Source organism: Falco rusticolus, chromosome 2 (genome assembly GCF_015220075.1).
Source record: "Falco rusticolus isolate bFalRus1 chromosome 2, bFalRus1.pri, whole genome shotgun sequence".
NCBI classification, from domain to species: Eukaryota; Metazoa; Chordata; class Aves; order Falconiformes; family Falconidae; genus Falco; species Falco rusticolus.
The window spans coordinates 107,418,844-107,435,826 of NC_051188.1; the positions used below are offsets into that span (position 1 = coordinate 107,418,844).

At 39.5% G+C, this 16,983-nt stretch overlaps 1 protein-coding gene across 4 annotated transcripts in view; it reads left to right on the forward strand.

Annotated features, from left to right (window-relative positions):
* The window catches only part of LOC119143519 (SAM domain-containing protein SAMSN-1-like), a 98,297-nt gene extending 85,457 nt beyond the window's left edge, over window positions 1-12,840 (forward strand). For all 4 annotated transcript variants that reach the window (XM_037377857.1, XM_037377859.1, XM_037377858.1 and 1 more), the window contains 3 exons: window positions 1,383-1,589; window positions 2,594-2,744; window positions 11,595-12,840. In XM_037377857.1, coding sequence (XP_037233754.1) covers window positions 1,383-1,589; window positions 2,594-2,744; window positions 11,595-11,800 — 564 coding nt within the window. In that variant the 3' untranslated portion in view covers window positions 11,801-12,840. The remainder of the gene's footprint in view (window positions 1-1,382; window positions 1,590-2,593; window positions 2,745-11,594) is intronic.
* The last annotated feature ends 4,143 nt before the right edge of the window (window positions 12,841-16,983 follow it).

Here is a 16,983-nt window from a genome sequence, read left to right on the forward strand (position 1 = left end):
CTTTTTTAGTCACTGGGGCTGTGTATCTTAGAATTGTAAACAACTACTCTAGCATTGAAATCCCCTAAATTTGTTTCACAAAGTTTCAGTACCCTGAATCTGAATTCACAGTGCATCTGCAGTTTAGCTTAGAGCCACTGCCTAATCCTCATCTGCATCCACGTCTGAAGTTCCTAAACCTCCATGAGTGTGTAGAATAATATGTGTGCTTATAGAGCTTTAAACAAATGTTTGCTTAGTTTCCATTTCAAACGTGCTCATAGCTCTGAGCTCCATATTCTAACAAAACCAGGTCACTGAAACACAGTCGATTTCATACTTGGGTTTGTACCAAGACCAGGGGGCTGCTTTTTTTGCAGTTTCTTGACCAGACCAGAATAGAGTCAAAACTCTTGGAATTGTTAACAAATATTTTAATAAACTGAGTAGATTTTTAACTTTGTAACAGAATGCCAAATGAAGTCTGTACATGGGGACTTGTTGGATAACTCTTTAAAGGCTTTCAACATTTTTATAAATTCTGTGGTACCTGCGCTGAAGAGAGGACTCAATTCTGAGGTCACAGGAGCAAGTTGTGTAGGGGCTATGACTTACAAGGGAACCTTCTTACTACGAGAATTACTCCCAGTGACTGTTTTGCTAAGCTGAGACCTCGGTTCACAACATGCCTGTGAACACCTTTACCAAAAAGCCCTTTTGAAGTAGCTGTGTTGTCACTTTTTTTTGCCTCACATTTATGAGTGGATGCACAAGTGTGGAGGGGCTGAAGCCTCTAGATCTGTCTGCTAAGGCACCTTCCACTATTTTCTCTGGTGTTAATATAGTAATAGAAAAATTTGTCAGTACTTTGGGAAAGACAGACAGGAAGATATTAAGACAGTTAAATGTTCTTTATTGCCTTTGAGAAATGTAGCTGGTTTTTTTTTACTGTAAATTGAGTAAAAGTCCACCTTTCACATAGCTCAGCTATCAATTTCTGAAGACCCTTGGGATGCTGGATAATAACATTATCATGTAAATGGTTTGGCACATACTTGAAAGATAACCTCACAGTGTTCCCTTGCTTTTTGCCAAAGCTACGTCCACTGTCCATGGCAAAAGCTGATTGCTGATGCAACCCTATACCTTTTCAGGGACCAGCTGGAGCACAAACACCTCTCCTTCCCACGAATTCAGAGATAAGGACTAATTCCTTTTTCTGTAGTTACTTTGCTGAGATTTTATAAAAGCAAAGGAGCTAAAGCTGGGTAGTTGTAAAAAGTTACTTTGCACTGACCAGTTGAGATTCTGTGCTGCCTGTGCTGGTTTTTGTACACAGAGGAAAAGCCACATATAACAAACCAGATGTGTAAGCAGTGGTGTGGTTTTTTTTATTGTTCTAGAAAGGAGACATCATAGATATCATCTGCAAAACCCCCATGGGCATATGGACAGGCATGCTGAACAACAAAGTAGGAAACTTCAAGTTCATTTACGTGGATATTATCTTGGAAGAGGAAGCTGCACCCAAAAAGATAAAGCCACCCAGAGGAAGCAAAAGGACGGAGCCTAAAACATTGCAAGAGCTCCTGGACTGTGTCCACCTGCAGGTCAGCCAACACATTTCCCCGCTGTATTTGAAACGTTTCACTTCTGTGCACTTGGGTTTGGATGTCATTTCCAGGCAGATGTAGAAAGGCAGGTTTCAGTGGTTTTGGTGTCAGCAAAGCTAAGCAGCTTCGTGTCTGTCTTTTATCTGATGAGGCTGCCTTATAGAACTGCATTTTGCATCATTTGGGTAGGCTAAGAGGCACAGTAGTGACTTGTCAAGTCACCATAACCTGACTGCAGTTGTGTGCCTAAGCACAGGAGGTGGGTGAGTGCAGCCAGCGCAGGGAGAGGACCGCAGTCTGACTCCAGTGCCAACATTTAGAATTTGGGTTTCTAATTTCTTGTGATCTTTAGGGAGCAATAGTCCTTTTGCACTATGCTCATATTGCACCTCTCTCCCTCACTGCAACCCTAGCTCTCAACTGAGTGTCAAAGCATAATTAGGTCATGATTTACAGATAACATTTTTAATAACAGTTATTGCTTTGGTGCTGATGCAAACACTCCTTTCCCTGGAGTGTGTGCAGTTTCATACCGCATTGACACACTGGTCAAGGGGGACCACACAGCACAGCTGAGGCCTCCCTCAGATTCTCACCTTGCTTATGTCGAAGGGCTCCTTCTGTGCAAAGGCAGAGCACACCCTTCCTCAGAGACCCTCCTGGACCCAGCATGGGATGCATTCGTAGGGTGACACACAAAAGTCCAGACAACTGGCAGATCAAATAATTTCTGGCAAGCCTCTGTCCTGGGTCCAGTTTGCTGCCTGACTCTTTTAGACAGCTCAGGCATAGATGCTGGGATGGCCAGGAGAACCCCCAGGGATCTCTGCCTCTGTCCTGGCTTGCTCTCCAGCTCTGGTTTTAGGCCAAAGGTGGGTCAATCAGACTGAAGAACAGAGCCCATTTCAACCTGACAAAAAAGTAAAAGAGAAATTGTTCCTATTCCTGTACTAAACACAGTGCTTGTTTACATGAGAGGCTTTGCTTGTTTCTTTCTGTAGGAATATGCATCAACCCTCTTGCTAAATGGCTATGAAACTCTAGAGGACTTAAAGGATCTACAGGAGAGCCACCTGATTGAATTAAATATTTCAAATCCAGAAGACAGGGCAAGATTGTTATCAGCAATTGAAAATCTACAGGACTATGACAGTAAGTGTTTAAGCTTTGTTAAGAGTCATGTGCAAGTTTTAACTGAAGAAACACTTCTAAAGAAATAGTGATTCTCACACTGACCTGTTAAACCAGTTTTCTTTTAGATATGAAACATGGAATAAGATGATTGTCTTATTTGTTCAGATAGCAAACCATACATCTCTTCTAGATATGTATATGATTACTATACTAGCAACACGTGAATTATTTAATATTTCTTATGTATAGGTCCTACACTAGAGATTAGTAGTAACTATTGCTTAAGAACGACCCTACTTATGGTTGGGGACCCAACCCTCCAGACGGGATAAGTGACTTCCCAAAAGTCACAAGGTCTGTGCAAGAGCAGAAAATTAAACCTCTCAAACTCTGTGCTAGTATCTTAACCAAAACATAACTTACTTCAAATAGCTACAATAAAGAATTTTCTTTAAAGTTTTTTTAAACAGCATTCTGGAGAATAAGACAGCTTTTCCCTCCCTCACTTCATCTCACACTTAAATCCTTATCCAAATCAGTTTCTTTTGTAGCAATGTTTTTTTTAAAAAAATTAAATATATACTAATAGCTGGTTTGCATCCTTTTCTCAAAATGACTCTGACTCAAGTTTCCGGTGAGCTTCTGAAAGCTGATCATACAGTGTATGTAAATGTATGTGTATTGATCACCCTTGTTTTCTTCACTTGCTCCTTTCACTGGGAGTGGAAAAGCTAGGATACAGAACAGCAAATACTGTTCTCACGATATTTTAATGATATTTCCAGCCTGACTTCTAATTTTAAATAATTTATGCCAAATTCCTAGAAACTACAGTTAAGCATCTACTTAATTAGACACTAAGCCAAAGCAGGAGACATTTTCGTCTTCATTGAAATTTGTGCATACTCACCCCTGTGCTGAGCAGTCATTTAATCAAATGTGCACTTGCAACTGAGAAGCATCTGAAAGAAAGAAAAGGACACCCAGAAAAGCAATGTCTTTCTGGGATATTTTAATATCAGTTCCTGTCAGATGCCCACTTTTTATCTCTTCAGTAGGTAGGCAGCTTTCCAATTCTCACTGCAGCACATGTACATATGTATGCACATACCTCCATGCACATATATACCCTGTGTGCTGCAGTACATAAATCTCTCTGGATTTCTATGCATGTCTTTGGCTACCTCATCCATGCAGCTTTTCCTGCGTGTGTTCTCTAACCTCCCGCTTTGTGTGTTTGCTGACCTTGTTTTTACTGTGTGTTTGGGCTGTCTGGGGACCCCATTTGTACATGCAGTCTTTCCTGTTCTCAGTCAGCTTTCAGGGAAAGAGTAAGGTTCTTGCAAACACGTTAGAGAGGCACTAAAAGGGTTTCTTTGCCCACCAGGTTCAGTAGTTCTTTCTGGTCTATAGCTTTGTGAGAGAGATGACAGGCTAGAAAAGGGCTCTTGAAGGGCCGTCTATGTAGAAGTAGTGATTGAAAGGGTGAATCCAGGAAAAAAATGGCTACGTTTTCCAAGAATTGTATTGCAGGGATCTAGCTGGAAATCATCTGAAAATACATTTGTTTCCCTAGTTTTCCCTTAAACTGACTGTATGCACATTTTTATATACTTCTTGGTAACTTGCAGCCTTGCTGCACTTTCTGCACCTTTTATTGTGTATGCTTTTCTTTGTCAGTATATTACACCAGAAAAGTTAATGAAAAAATCTAGATTGTAATTTTGCAGTTTTGCAGCAGTTTGAAAAATGAAACCAAAACAATGTTTTTTAACAGACCACAAGAGTGTGAGGATATGGCTTACTATTTATATTCTTTGTGCGACAAAAACCATAGCAAGCGGCCTTAGACACCTAACCTTTTTAGAAGATGAGACCAAGTTTTCCTTTTTCTGAAGGTGTCTTCACACTTCAAATTCTACACACACGTGTGCAAGGACCAAACATAACAAGGTCCTTACACGTACCATAACTGAAAATTAAGGAAATTACCTTAATTATTCAAATAGGGTTCTTCCTAATTGGCAGCATGGAATTAAGTCAATTCTCCAGGCAAAACAGTGTCCCTGATGTTATCTGTATGATAGTTGAGTATTTAAATTCTTGTAATGGTTCTGGAAATAATAACATTAAATCTTATAAAGTAGCCCTTGCTCTAAACTCAGTGATGACACTGTAGTCTTAGATGAAAAGAAAAAATGAATATTTGCTTCACATCTACTTTAGATAGGTATAGCCAATCTTTCCAGTATTAATATTCAATAAAACAATATACCCAGAATTTTTGAATACTCACAGGGACCGGAACCAAGACATCTTTATACAATTGTGCCAGCTATAAGCATGCATTTAAAGTGTAGCTGAGTTTCATAAGACTCACGTATATTTTAAGGTAAGCCATGCATAAATACTTTCCTGGTTTAGAGTCTTGAATTGGGACTGAATCAAATCCTTGTCTTGTCTTGGTTGCCAAAGGTTCGTAGCATTTGTCACATGACTGGTAGGGACAGAGCAGAATTTAGCAAATCTGCTTTAAAAAGAAAGATATGAAGACTAAAATTGATAGAAGCTATCTGTTAAGTTGTTATAATGAAAGACAGGGAGTCAAGATGATCTTGGGGATAAGCTCAGCTTGGGCTTGACTTTGTCCAAATCATTTGACCTCTTTGTCCTTCTGTCAATCCAATTGGAAAATTGGGTTGAAAGAGGTGGGTGCTACTGTGAAAGTAAATCCTGCATCTGAACTGAACTTTCCTAGGTCAATATTTTTTTCTTTCCTAAATGGGCATGACTCAGTCCAGCATAAATGATTTTTTAATTAAAATTGATTTTCTGCATTGCTTAGAAGTGAGCAGCATAATTACCCACAGCTACAAGGTAATCTGTTTACCGACCAAGAGTGTTCTAGATATAACTTCAGCACTTCTCCAGATAAAAGTTCACTCTTTTTATAAGCTTTGTGAAAAAACGTACTAAGGCTATAGACCATATTTATTGTTCTAAGCCCATCTTTCTCACAAAGCTTGGAAGACTTCCATGTCTTTGCATTACATTCGTGCTTCTGTGAAGCATGTGTTTGATTAATGGATGGGGTCTCAGGTACGGTCCAGAGCTGAAATGCAAGGGTTTCCAAGTTTTTGTGACTCTGCTACTATTCAGAACAGCCAAGCGTGCGCAAACGTAGCCTCATTTTATTAGATTCTACTATAAATGTAGTAAAAAGAGATTTAATACTTCTTTAATGTGATATCTGATATTGTGAAATGTCCAGATGTTTTTACAGGGCTTTTAATGTCTTTTCCTTTCCTTGGCTTTTTCTTGACATTTATTGCATGTTATACTAAGTGATTTCTTCATGCCGCATACTTGTGACTATATAATTCATGTTGCAGAATAAGCAGTTACTGAGTTTTCTAACTAAAAGACCTGCAGCAATAGTTTTCGCATTATAAGCTTCTTAAAGCTGTCCAAAATGTAGCATTTCTGGCAGTGAGAATCTTTTCATCTTACGTTTGATTTAGACCTGAATGGATTTGAAAGGAAAAACTTAACCCATCTTATACCAAGAATTAAAAACTAAGTTTTATTTAGCAAATGCTACCACATAGTTGGTTTTAGGCAGATTTTGCTTCCTGGTCCTCCACTACCTTCTTTCTACCTTTCCTGGGAGTCCAGGCCCAAATTCACCATCTTCAAATACTTCATGTTGCACAGCTATCCTAGAACTGCAAGGTCTTGTAAGCTCCTCACAACATCCCCCCCCCCTCTTCCCAGATCTCTTTTAAAATTTTTTATAAGTTGATTAGACCTATATATTTTGGACAAAATGATTGGTTTCCATGAATTCATGGCTGGAGAGGAAAAAAAAAGGTCCTTTTCATAAAGTATTTCTTAATAGCTTTCCATTCTTCTCCCAGATGGCTTCTAGACAGGAGATGGATGTCTGTGCTTTTGCAGGATGCTATTTTTAAAGCGAAGCAGTTGCTGGATGGTTAATGAATAAAGTAATAAAAGAAGTTTGGAACTTTTTTCTTGACTGTTTCCTAGGACACGCGGTTTTGTGTGTATAGCCTTAATTCTCTTCTCACTTAGATGATGTAAGTCAAGAGGTTCACTCCTGAAGTCCAGCAGGTTATATTAGTCTGAAGCTATTCTGAGTTAAAGAAGAATTAGACTCATTGGATATGTGCATACAGTTCATTTTATAGAAAAAACAAGGTGCATATGTGCAATTTGGGGAATAATTTTGTATGCTTATTTCCCCAAATCCACTTCCTTAGCTCACTTTTCATATTTAAGTGCCAGAAATCCCACTGCCAGTACCAGATATGGTTTGTTCCTTATTTGTTGTACTTGGACAGCAAGATAGTAGATAGCTGAGGACACGACTTTCAGTTCTCAGTTGCATTCCTTATGTGAGGACCCAGCATCATTTTACACTGGGCAGTCCCTTCAAGAACGTGGGATTTTACAATGAAATGTCAAGGTCAAATAGTGTTCCAAGACAATCTCCCCCTCTGTACTGTGGTACAACTCATTGACCTGGACATAGTATTTCCAGATTTCCCAAGGAAGTTCATCCTTGCATGAGTATTAGTATTTTTCACCCTTTTTCAGGCAGATGTTTGCTTCCAGATTTTAGAGAAAACAGAAGCTTTTTATTCCTGTTTTCACCATAGACTCTCACATCAGTTCAGTGTCCCTCCCAGAAAAGCTATGTCACTGACTTCAGTGAGCACAATTTTTTAAGCTGCTTGTCTGTAAATACCCACAAAAGGTTTACTCCTTTGAGACCCCAAAGTATTGCATGGGTGTACAGAACCGCTTCAGGTTTCTCTGCTTCCTTTTCAAGAAGCATCACCATTTAATGCTTCAAAACCATCCTTTCTGAGTTTGATGCTTTGTGAGTTTTCATTTCGTGTTTAAATTTAGGCGGTCTAACTAGTACAGGCACTACAGGCTGGTAGAAGGCCTTGATATGTACCTAGGAGGTCTAACCTCAGCCAGAAAGACGCACTTTGTTCTGTTCAGTTATTGTGTGGTGCTGCTCAGTACGTCACCACTGCACCTTCCAGGAAGGCATGCAAGTGGCTCAGGCCAAAGCATCACGCTCCTAGCCTGGTTTTCTTTCTGGGAAAAACTCATGAAGGCAAACTCTCAGAGGGCACACCCATGAAGTATGGCTGGCTGCTGGGTGACTTCTTTTTTCTTCCAAGACAAAATCCAAGCCTCCTGCCAGTCATCTGGTTTAAACCAACATAACAACATAGGAGTGATGTGTGACCTCTGTACAGTCTTGAGCTGAATTGCCTTAAATCTGAGCTTAAAGTGCTTTCTTAATCGGGACTTTAAACTCATTAAAAAAGGGGGAAAAGCTGGTGAAGGTAAAAAAAAGATCTATCCCTGCATGTGTCATGCACATCTATGCCATTGAATAACAAATATTCATTTCAAAGATCTAAACAGTGAGGAAAATAAGTATGCATCACACAGCTATTACCAAGGCTAAAGGCCTCACTTTTTTTTCAGCAGTCTGAGTATAATCCTACCGTCTAAAGCAGTATTAGAATATTTGTGTCAAAATGATGCGTATCGTGGACTCTTCTGGCCATATCAGACAACAGTGACTGAAAGCTATTTATCTTATATGGAACTGCTTTACTGTAGCGAAATGATAAGATCGTTATTTCTGATGACTCTACAACATCTAACAGCAGTTTAATTTTATCAATTCCTGTTTCCTGTGAATTGTATCTTTCTTCTGATGTCTGAAAGATTAAGACAGCAAACTTACCTTTACTAATTTGGAACTTGAACATGTATATGTTAGAGGAAGGAAATAAGTAAAATTGAATGTAAGAGCCAAAAGCTAAAAAAAAAAAAAAAAAAAAGAAAAGAAAAAAAAAGCGTAGTTTCTTTTCTCATGAAGCAACAGATATAGTTGCATCATACATATATTTATAATGCTCAGTATCCTGCTCAAGTGGTTTAGCAGTTGCTGCATAATATTTAAGGCTACTTTAAAGAGAAAAAAAAACCTGTCAGAATTTGGTTTCAGTCTTTTAATCTTACATATGAGCAGGGTGTTCTTAAACTTTTTCTGCTCAAAACAAAACCCAGAAAACATAATATTTTTACTGCCTCAAATACCTGAAGATTTTTGGTTTTCATGTAAAAAATTCTTCCAGTGTTATGGGAAGAGACAGAGGTTTTAAATTTCGGTATGTTTTTGAAATAGAAATTTCTTATTCTGCTAGCTGACCTAATGAGATTTTTTTTAAAAAAATCTCAGTTCCAGACTTGTCTGTCTCTTTTTTCCTGAAAGAAACAAGGGAAAGAAATCACTACAAAAGAATTCAGGATCTGTTTTTCACATATGAACTACTCAGTTTATCATAACTAGTTACAGGGCACTAATATACTGACTGAAACAGCATTTTCTTGTTAATCCACTAGTTACTTGGTCTTCTTTCCATTGTAAAACAAAATGGATGGAGGTTCCTCTTTGACCTTGAAAATGTAAACAGGATTAACACTTTTTAGGTCACTGCTTTCCAGGGCAGCAGATGATGCTAGAGCAGCTGTAAAAGTACCAGCAAGCAGCATTAGGCTGATGAGGGGATTACAGGGCAGGGGAGCCCTGTCCGCAGCTGCGCAGGGGGACTTCACCCGGTCACCGGCTGAGCCCTGCCAGCCTCCAGTGACCAAGGCCTGGGACGGGTGCGAGATGCTCATGACACAGTTTAGACAAGGCTTTACTGGGGCATCTGCTGTTATTTGTGCTGGGCTACTTCTGTTGCTACTAACAGCAGCAGGAATACCTTCACTGGTGTAATGCCTTTTGTAATTCCTTCCTGATTTAAATCAGAAATCAATTGGACCTTACATGATCAAATATTTTCCCTGCAAAGAGAGATAACATTTGACATGACAAACTGTGTTCTGTAAAGCGAGGAGATCAAACAGTTACAGATATCAATTAAATCTGATGAAAGGTGTACTCTTTCACCCAAGTGCAATTAACCATTAATTTCTTTGGGAACAAGGTGAGACTTCTATTCTTTGGAAAGTATTTAAAGTCATTTTTTTTAAAAAAAAAATACATCAGGTTATGTGTATAACCTCAGGTTTAATGCAAGAATGACTAAGCTGAGACTTTGGATTCTTTTCCCGAAAAATCAAATTAGTTTATTCACTTAATTAGGCAATTGAAAGTTAGAAAAATATTAAAGATAATTAATCAGTCCAAACAAATCTGCAAGACTTCCATCAAGATCTAAAAATGTTTCTCAGTACGTCAAAATGCTTTGTGAAATAAGTTGGTTGAAATATCATGCAATGAAGAAAGGTACTGACTCTCCTGCTGTTCTATTTCAGTATTTTCAGAGTGAAACATTTCAACTTTTAATTTCTAATTTATTCTTTGTGATACAACACAAGGTCTAAAAAAATATATGGATCCAAATGTAAAATCTTTCCCATCTTACCAAATCTTATAATTTCCAACAACTGAAACAAATGTCAAAGTGAATTTTTCTTCTAGAAATTTTATAATTCTGGGAGCTAAAATCTAGCTTTAGATTTTGACAAAGGATAAAATCCTTCATGTATTAGGACTTCCATTCTGCCTGGACTTGAATTGAGACAGCTTAAATCTGACTAAAGATCTAAAGCTAAGTATTTAAACATGGAGTAACAAGTCCAGTGAAAAAAGGGAACTTACTTTGCAAAAGCCAAAAGGTACAATTTCTCTGAAGGGCTAAAATCTGGGGTAAAATTATTTGTTTCCTGTGAGAATTGCTCCTTGTACTTTTTTTTGGAACGCAAGCCACAGTCTGAAGTAAAAATACAGTTACAGGAATGACATAACAAAAAATGTAAGAAAGGGAAAGGCTTTATAGCTTGTTTTCTCAATAAATTTACTGTGAGCAAACCATGTATTCCACAGTCAGAAAATACAAACATGAACTTTAGCCACAAGGTATATTAGATGTATGATATACAGGTATAGCCTGTCTGCAAGGCATCAGCTTGTTGAGCTTTTTTTGAGAGGTCTGCTGATACTCTCATGGAGTTGCAAATTTTTGAGTTTGAACAGATTAGTCATACAGCAGCTAAACAAGGACAATCATTCGCAAGATAATTTGCTTCTAATTTGGAACAGTATTCAAAAATCATACGCAGGAGTTAGGCATCTTAGCTTTCTCTGAGGTCTTTCTGTTTTGGAAAATAACCTTTTGGATATCAAGCTAAGCTTAGGAAGTTTCCATCAGCCACTGAAAAGCCCAGTCTGTTAAAAAACCCAATTACCACATCTTTTTGCTGAGTGCTTGTGAAGACCAGCGCATTCTATCTCACTACAGAGTGCACAGAGTAGGTAAACCGGTGGGGGTTACGTTCAAAAGACACATCATCTACAATGCAGTGCGTTATAAACAAGGCACAGTAGGCTACACAACTAATTGCATGAGCAGGCTCTGAAATACATGAATGTGGGAGGGGAAGAGCTGCCATCTCCACTGTGGGCATGGTGACCACTCATGGTGACTGTTGCACCCGTGGACAGCCTGAAGCACCTCTGTCTAAAGAACGATGCCAGAGGCTCCAGCATTCATCTCTGAGCAGCACACTGCAGGATCAAAGCCAACCTCAACATCAACTTAGATGTTGTTATACTCGTGTAATTGTAGTTTTAGTTCTTTGATACTGATGTTTCTGTTTCTGATAGACAAAAGATATTGATCTAGTCGTGTGTATATTACCAGCTCTGTTTCTACAGTTCTTCAAGAACAGTCACGCTTCTATCTCAAACTCTTTCCCAGGATATTTATTTTGACATTTTTTCCCTTCTTTTTCTATTCTTTCTAGTTGAACAGCAGCAGAAAATTGAGGGTGGTCAGGAGACACGAAGCCTAAGCCCTCACCATGGCTTTGACAAATCACAGTTAAATGACTGCCCAAGAGATTCTGGCTGTTACATCTCATCAGAAAATTCAGATAACGGTAAAGAAGAAGTAGACCCAGAAACCCTGTCTGACATGGTGCAGTCAATAACAATCACTGAGTCAAACTGACTCAGCCCTGCTGCTTTTCTGCAGATTTTCAGAAAAGACAATCAGTATTGCTGGTATGATAGCACAGAAGCAGAACACAAAATATTCTCAACACTGAAAATCTACTTCTGTCTGATGTCTGACGCTTTAGACTGTTTAATATGTGGACACTTGATAGCTAAATGTTAGCTGATAATAAGAATATCTCATGCTTTTCTTTTCAATGAATCCACAGACATTTCAGTGAAAAGGTTTATACATACATATTTATAAATATTTGTACAGCAAATGCATTTTCTATAATAACAGAGAATTGGTTTAAGTAGTGGTACACAATCTGGATGTGTTAATTTCTGGAACCATCCAAAATGTAAATATTGTATAAATTTATTTTAAAATGATGCAGATTAACTACACTGTCTCTATTTTCAGATGTGTTTTACTAATATTTGTACAGAATGTGTTTTCTTTGATATATCAACATAATAAAAAGGTGGATACATTCACATCCTACTTTAAAAAGTATCAAGCTAATTCTCATTAATATTAAAGCTGTTTCACACTGTTCTTCTCCAAGACAAGCTCTAAAGTAGACTATCATCTTGTACACTTTATCCTGAAGGTACGAAAAAACTGCAGTGTAAATATGAATCGAGCTCTCTGCGTTCATTATCTTTTAAAGAACATAGCCAAGTGAATGGCTTATGCACTGGCAATTTCTTTATTGTTATTTTCACACGTGTTCTCATTCTTCTCAAGCATTATACAGAGAATGCAAGCTTGGAGCAAAAAAAAATCAATATCTATGCTATGTTTTTATGATAATTTTTTGTGAAGCTCTTGCCTTTTGTGAGTGGTGTGAAGTTTGTTAATAAAGTACTTGTTTGTATACAAAATTTGGAAGCTAATATGGTTATAGTGCACTATTGTCTTTCATATGAGATTTTATTGTATTTCCCAGTACATTTTGCACTGGAATACACATTTTAACTGCCTGTCTTCTTTTAGAGTACTTCTTTCAATAATAAACAGAATCATGTGTTTGAGCCCTTTAAAAACTACTTGATTTTTAATGCGGTCATTACATTTCAAAACCTGCTGTCTTCCAAGACTAGCACAGTAAATGGCAACTTCCACTGAGCATTTTTATCAGTGCTTTATTTATATTTTATCTTTATTATTATTATGCATAATAATCTGTATCAAATCAATAGTGAAACTTTTTGCTCACTAATTAGTCACACAATTTTCATAATTCCAGGCATTTTGCATTTATGTTAAAGTTTCCACATTTTGATGACAGCTTAGAAAAAAATCACCTTCAGAAGAGATGAAACATGGAAAATTCCATGCCAAAAATAGTATTCCTGAAGAAGCTATAAACAAGTGCAAAGCTTTTCTCCTTTTTTCTTTTTTTTTCCCAATTGAAATACTTTCTGTAGTTTTCATGACCCCTCAAATGGCTACTGCTGTCTGACTTTTAATACACAAACCTGTTTTGAAGGCTATAGTATAAAAATGTCCATTTTAGAAAATGGCATGAACTAGATTTCAAAGATTTGGAGTAAATAAACTCTCTTTAGAAAAATAAATAGGAATGGGAGATGCTAAGATTTGTTTCTGGTTGTAACTTACTTTTTATGCTGGCAACAATCATCATCCTTGAGCATCAATGACCCCATATTGCCAGGCATAGTGGGGATGCAGAATCCCTTGATGGGATGAAGTACATGAGAGATGGTTTTTTAGATATAGTAGCATGCCATGACATGCAGTACTGACTTTACTTAATATTACTTTAATAACTCCTAAAATAATGTATTTGGATTGGCTTCAATCACCTCTTCATTCTAGAGAATGACTAAAGTCAGCCTGAATTTCTCAAAACGGGGCTTATCTTTTGGCTTTCGCAGCAAGAGACGCTTAGTCTTCAAGTTGCTTCTATCTAGACACCTGTAAAATTGCTGAAGCTGTAAAAATATGTTGAGGTGAGTTTAACATGATTATAACTGCCGAGAAACAGCTAAGTTAGCTGGGTCGAGGACTAACAACCGCAGAGACCAGAGACGTACCGTGACACAAATACTCTGAGCAATGTTTATTTGCATAAGTCTGCAAATGAAAACAGGCCTCCCTAACCAGTTACAGTGAGACAGGCAAGGCTTTCAACAGCGCAAAATGCCCAACGGCTGCTACGATTTTACAGGAATCAGACCCTGCGTATCTTGGGCTAATGGTAAGAGCATAAAGGTGTGAGGTTAACTAGATGGGAACTATGGGCATGAGCTGTGGTTTAACCATTCCTGACCCTTAAGCAGTAAGGCTCTGTCCAAAGGGTTTCTTATTTAGAAAAACGTGTTGACTGAAAGCTTGTTCAAGGCATTCGTAACTTCCTGTGAAGGCAGAGCAGATTAAATCTCAAGCTGAGAAACTTCCGTTCCCTCGAGCTATTCTGAGAAAAAAATGAGGAAATTTTGTACCACAAAGGAAAAAAAATGCTTATTTCCTAAAAGAAGCACACGCAGGCTTCTTTTGTCTCTCAGTGGTCTCGTTAATCCCACTGATCAAGGATTAGACTGTAATAGCACGAACAGTTCTCCGACTGGCTTTGGTGCTGGGCTAACTGAATAAAAGATAATTCTAGGAGCTGTTGGAGAAAGTCTGGTGGAGATCTCAGCTACTTTTGAGGAATTTTTAAACTGTCCCAGAGACAGAGAAGAGAAGCAAACAGCGGAGGTTTTGTTTCTCTGCCACTTTCTCAGTGGTGTCAGATCCCTTTTCACTTTTATTAACCTTCCGTTATGATTAAGGTGGACTATAAGTTTTGTAAGTCTCTTACTTGGACATAACCAAAAGTCCACTGTTCCCTGGAGTTACAAAGCATACAAAAAGCTGCAAAACCAATCAGTAGAGGTGAAGCCAGCGAGGCTAGCCCTTCTAGCCTTCAGCCAGTGGGGATTTCCCTGCCGCAGAGGGCTGTGGTGCAGGTGCAGCAGACTTTCCCCCAGGGCTGCAGCGCAGGGCTGGCTGCTGGCACGTGTGTTGCTGCCTGCCCGCAGCAGAAAGCTTCTAACTCAGAAAGACTCAGAGGACTGTCGTGGTTTAACCCCGGCTGGTAATAAAAGTACCGTGCAGCCGCTTGCTCACTTCCCCCTCACCCAGAGGGACGGGGAGGAGAGCTGCAAAGGAACGTAAAACTCGAGGGTTGAGATAAGAACAATTTAATAATTGAAAAAGAATAAAAAGGAAAGAACAACAACAACAATTATGACAAATCAGTTATAATGAAAAGGGGAAGGGAAAGAAGAACATCCAGAGGGAAAGGAAGAAAGGAACACGCGGTGCACAATGCAGCTGCTCACCGCCCACCGACCGATGCCCAGCCAGTCCCCGGGCAATGACCTGCCCGCCCTGGCCAACCCCCCCGGCTGACATACCAGGCATGATGGCCCATGGTACGGAATGCCTCTTTGGCCAGTTCGGGCCAGCTGCCCTGGCAGCATCCCCTCCCAATTCCTTGTGCCCCTCCAGCCTTTTCGCTAGCAAGGCCTGAGGAACTGAAAGGTCTCACATCAAAGCCCAAACACAGCACTGCACTAGCTCCTAAGAAGGTAATTAAGTCCATCCCAGTTTGAAACCAGGACAGTGACCCACAGAAATAATCAGGTGGTGGCGGGCGCCTTCATCACCAAGGAAGAGCCATCCCTGATCAAAATTAACACCGCTTTAGCAGTGTTGCCTCATGCTCAGCTGCCTTTGACTGCCGTTCACAGCTGGCATGGCGTTAAAGGAGGGCTGCTCTACTGTCAAAGAGGGTAGCAGAGTGCCAGACTGCAGCCCTGCAATCCATGTGGACTAGCCTGCAGATCCTGGCAGTCATCATCCTGCTCTCCAGGATTTGTAACAAAACTTCTGAAAGTCAGTGGGCATAAATTCATCAGTGTAGAGGCAAGCAACAAGGAGGGGTTTGCATTCATTTTGCTGAGGTGTGAATGAGCACATGAAGCATAAGGCAGAACGTGGGCATATCTGTGGAAATTCTAGAGAAGACTGATCTCTGAGGGACTCAACTAATTACTGGCTGCCAGCTGGACTCTGCAGCACTTGCACAACTCTCTGAGCCCAAAAGTCCAGCCAATTTTCCACCCACCTTACCACTCAGTTATCTGTCCCATACTTCACCAGTCCTACCACTGAGTGGCCAGTGTCTCCTGTGATGTGAGGAAGCCCCCAGCTGACTAGCTATGATATAAAAGGGACCTTTATACCATAGTGCTTGCTCCTGGGTAGTGGCAAGTAAAATAATTTCTGGCATTGTCAGGGGATCTGCATCACACCGGTGGAGCCATTGGAAAAGAAGGTTGGTGCAGACAGCACAAGACAATATTGAAAGAAAAAAAGGATACCTCAGGTGCTATGAACCAGACATGTTCATTTCTAGATGTCACTAGGTTCACAGGATGAGTACAACCTACCCCTTCCCTGGAAATTTGCTGTTCCATCAACTCAAGATCAGTATTCTTTCTGCCCACTGATACACACGTATGTACACAAATCAGTGGTGTCAACAGTTAAAGGAAGACATGTCATAGACTCTTTCAGTGCCCTGGGTCACATTGTTGTCTGTCCTAGGACAGCCTCGATGGCTGTTTTGCAACTGAGTCATATGTCATCATAGATCATAGCGTAGAATTGTAGAATCACATAGGTTGGAAAAGATCTTTAAGATGGCTCAGACTTCCTTCCTGCATGTCAGAGGGAAGTAGTTCCATCATGTCTAGTAACAGCATAGTTTCCTTGTTTTGACTGGGATAGAGTTAGTTTTCTTCCTAGAAGCTGGTACAGTGCTATGTTTTGGATTTAGCATGAGAATAATGCTGATAACACACTTGTGTTTTAGTGTTGCTATGTAGTGCTTACCCTAAGTCAAGGACTTCTCATTTTCCCATGCTCTGTCAGTGAGGAGGTACATGAGAAGCCAAGATAGAGCGGAGCCAGGACAGCTGACCTGAACTAGCCAAAGGGATATTCCATAGTACAGAATGTCATGCTCAGTATATAAACTGAGGGGAGTTGGCCGGGCGGCTGATTGCTGCTCAGGGACTGGCTGGGCATTGGTCAGCTGGTGGTAAGCAATTCTATTGTGCATCACTTGTTTTTCTTGGGTTTTGTTCCTCTCTTTGTTTTTGTTATCTCCCTTATTG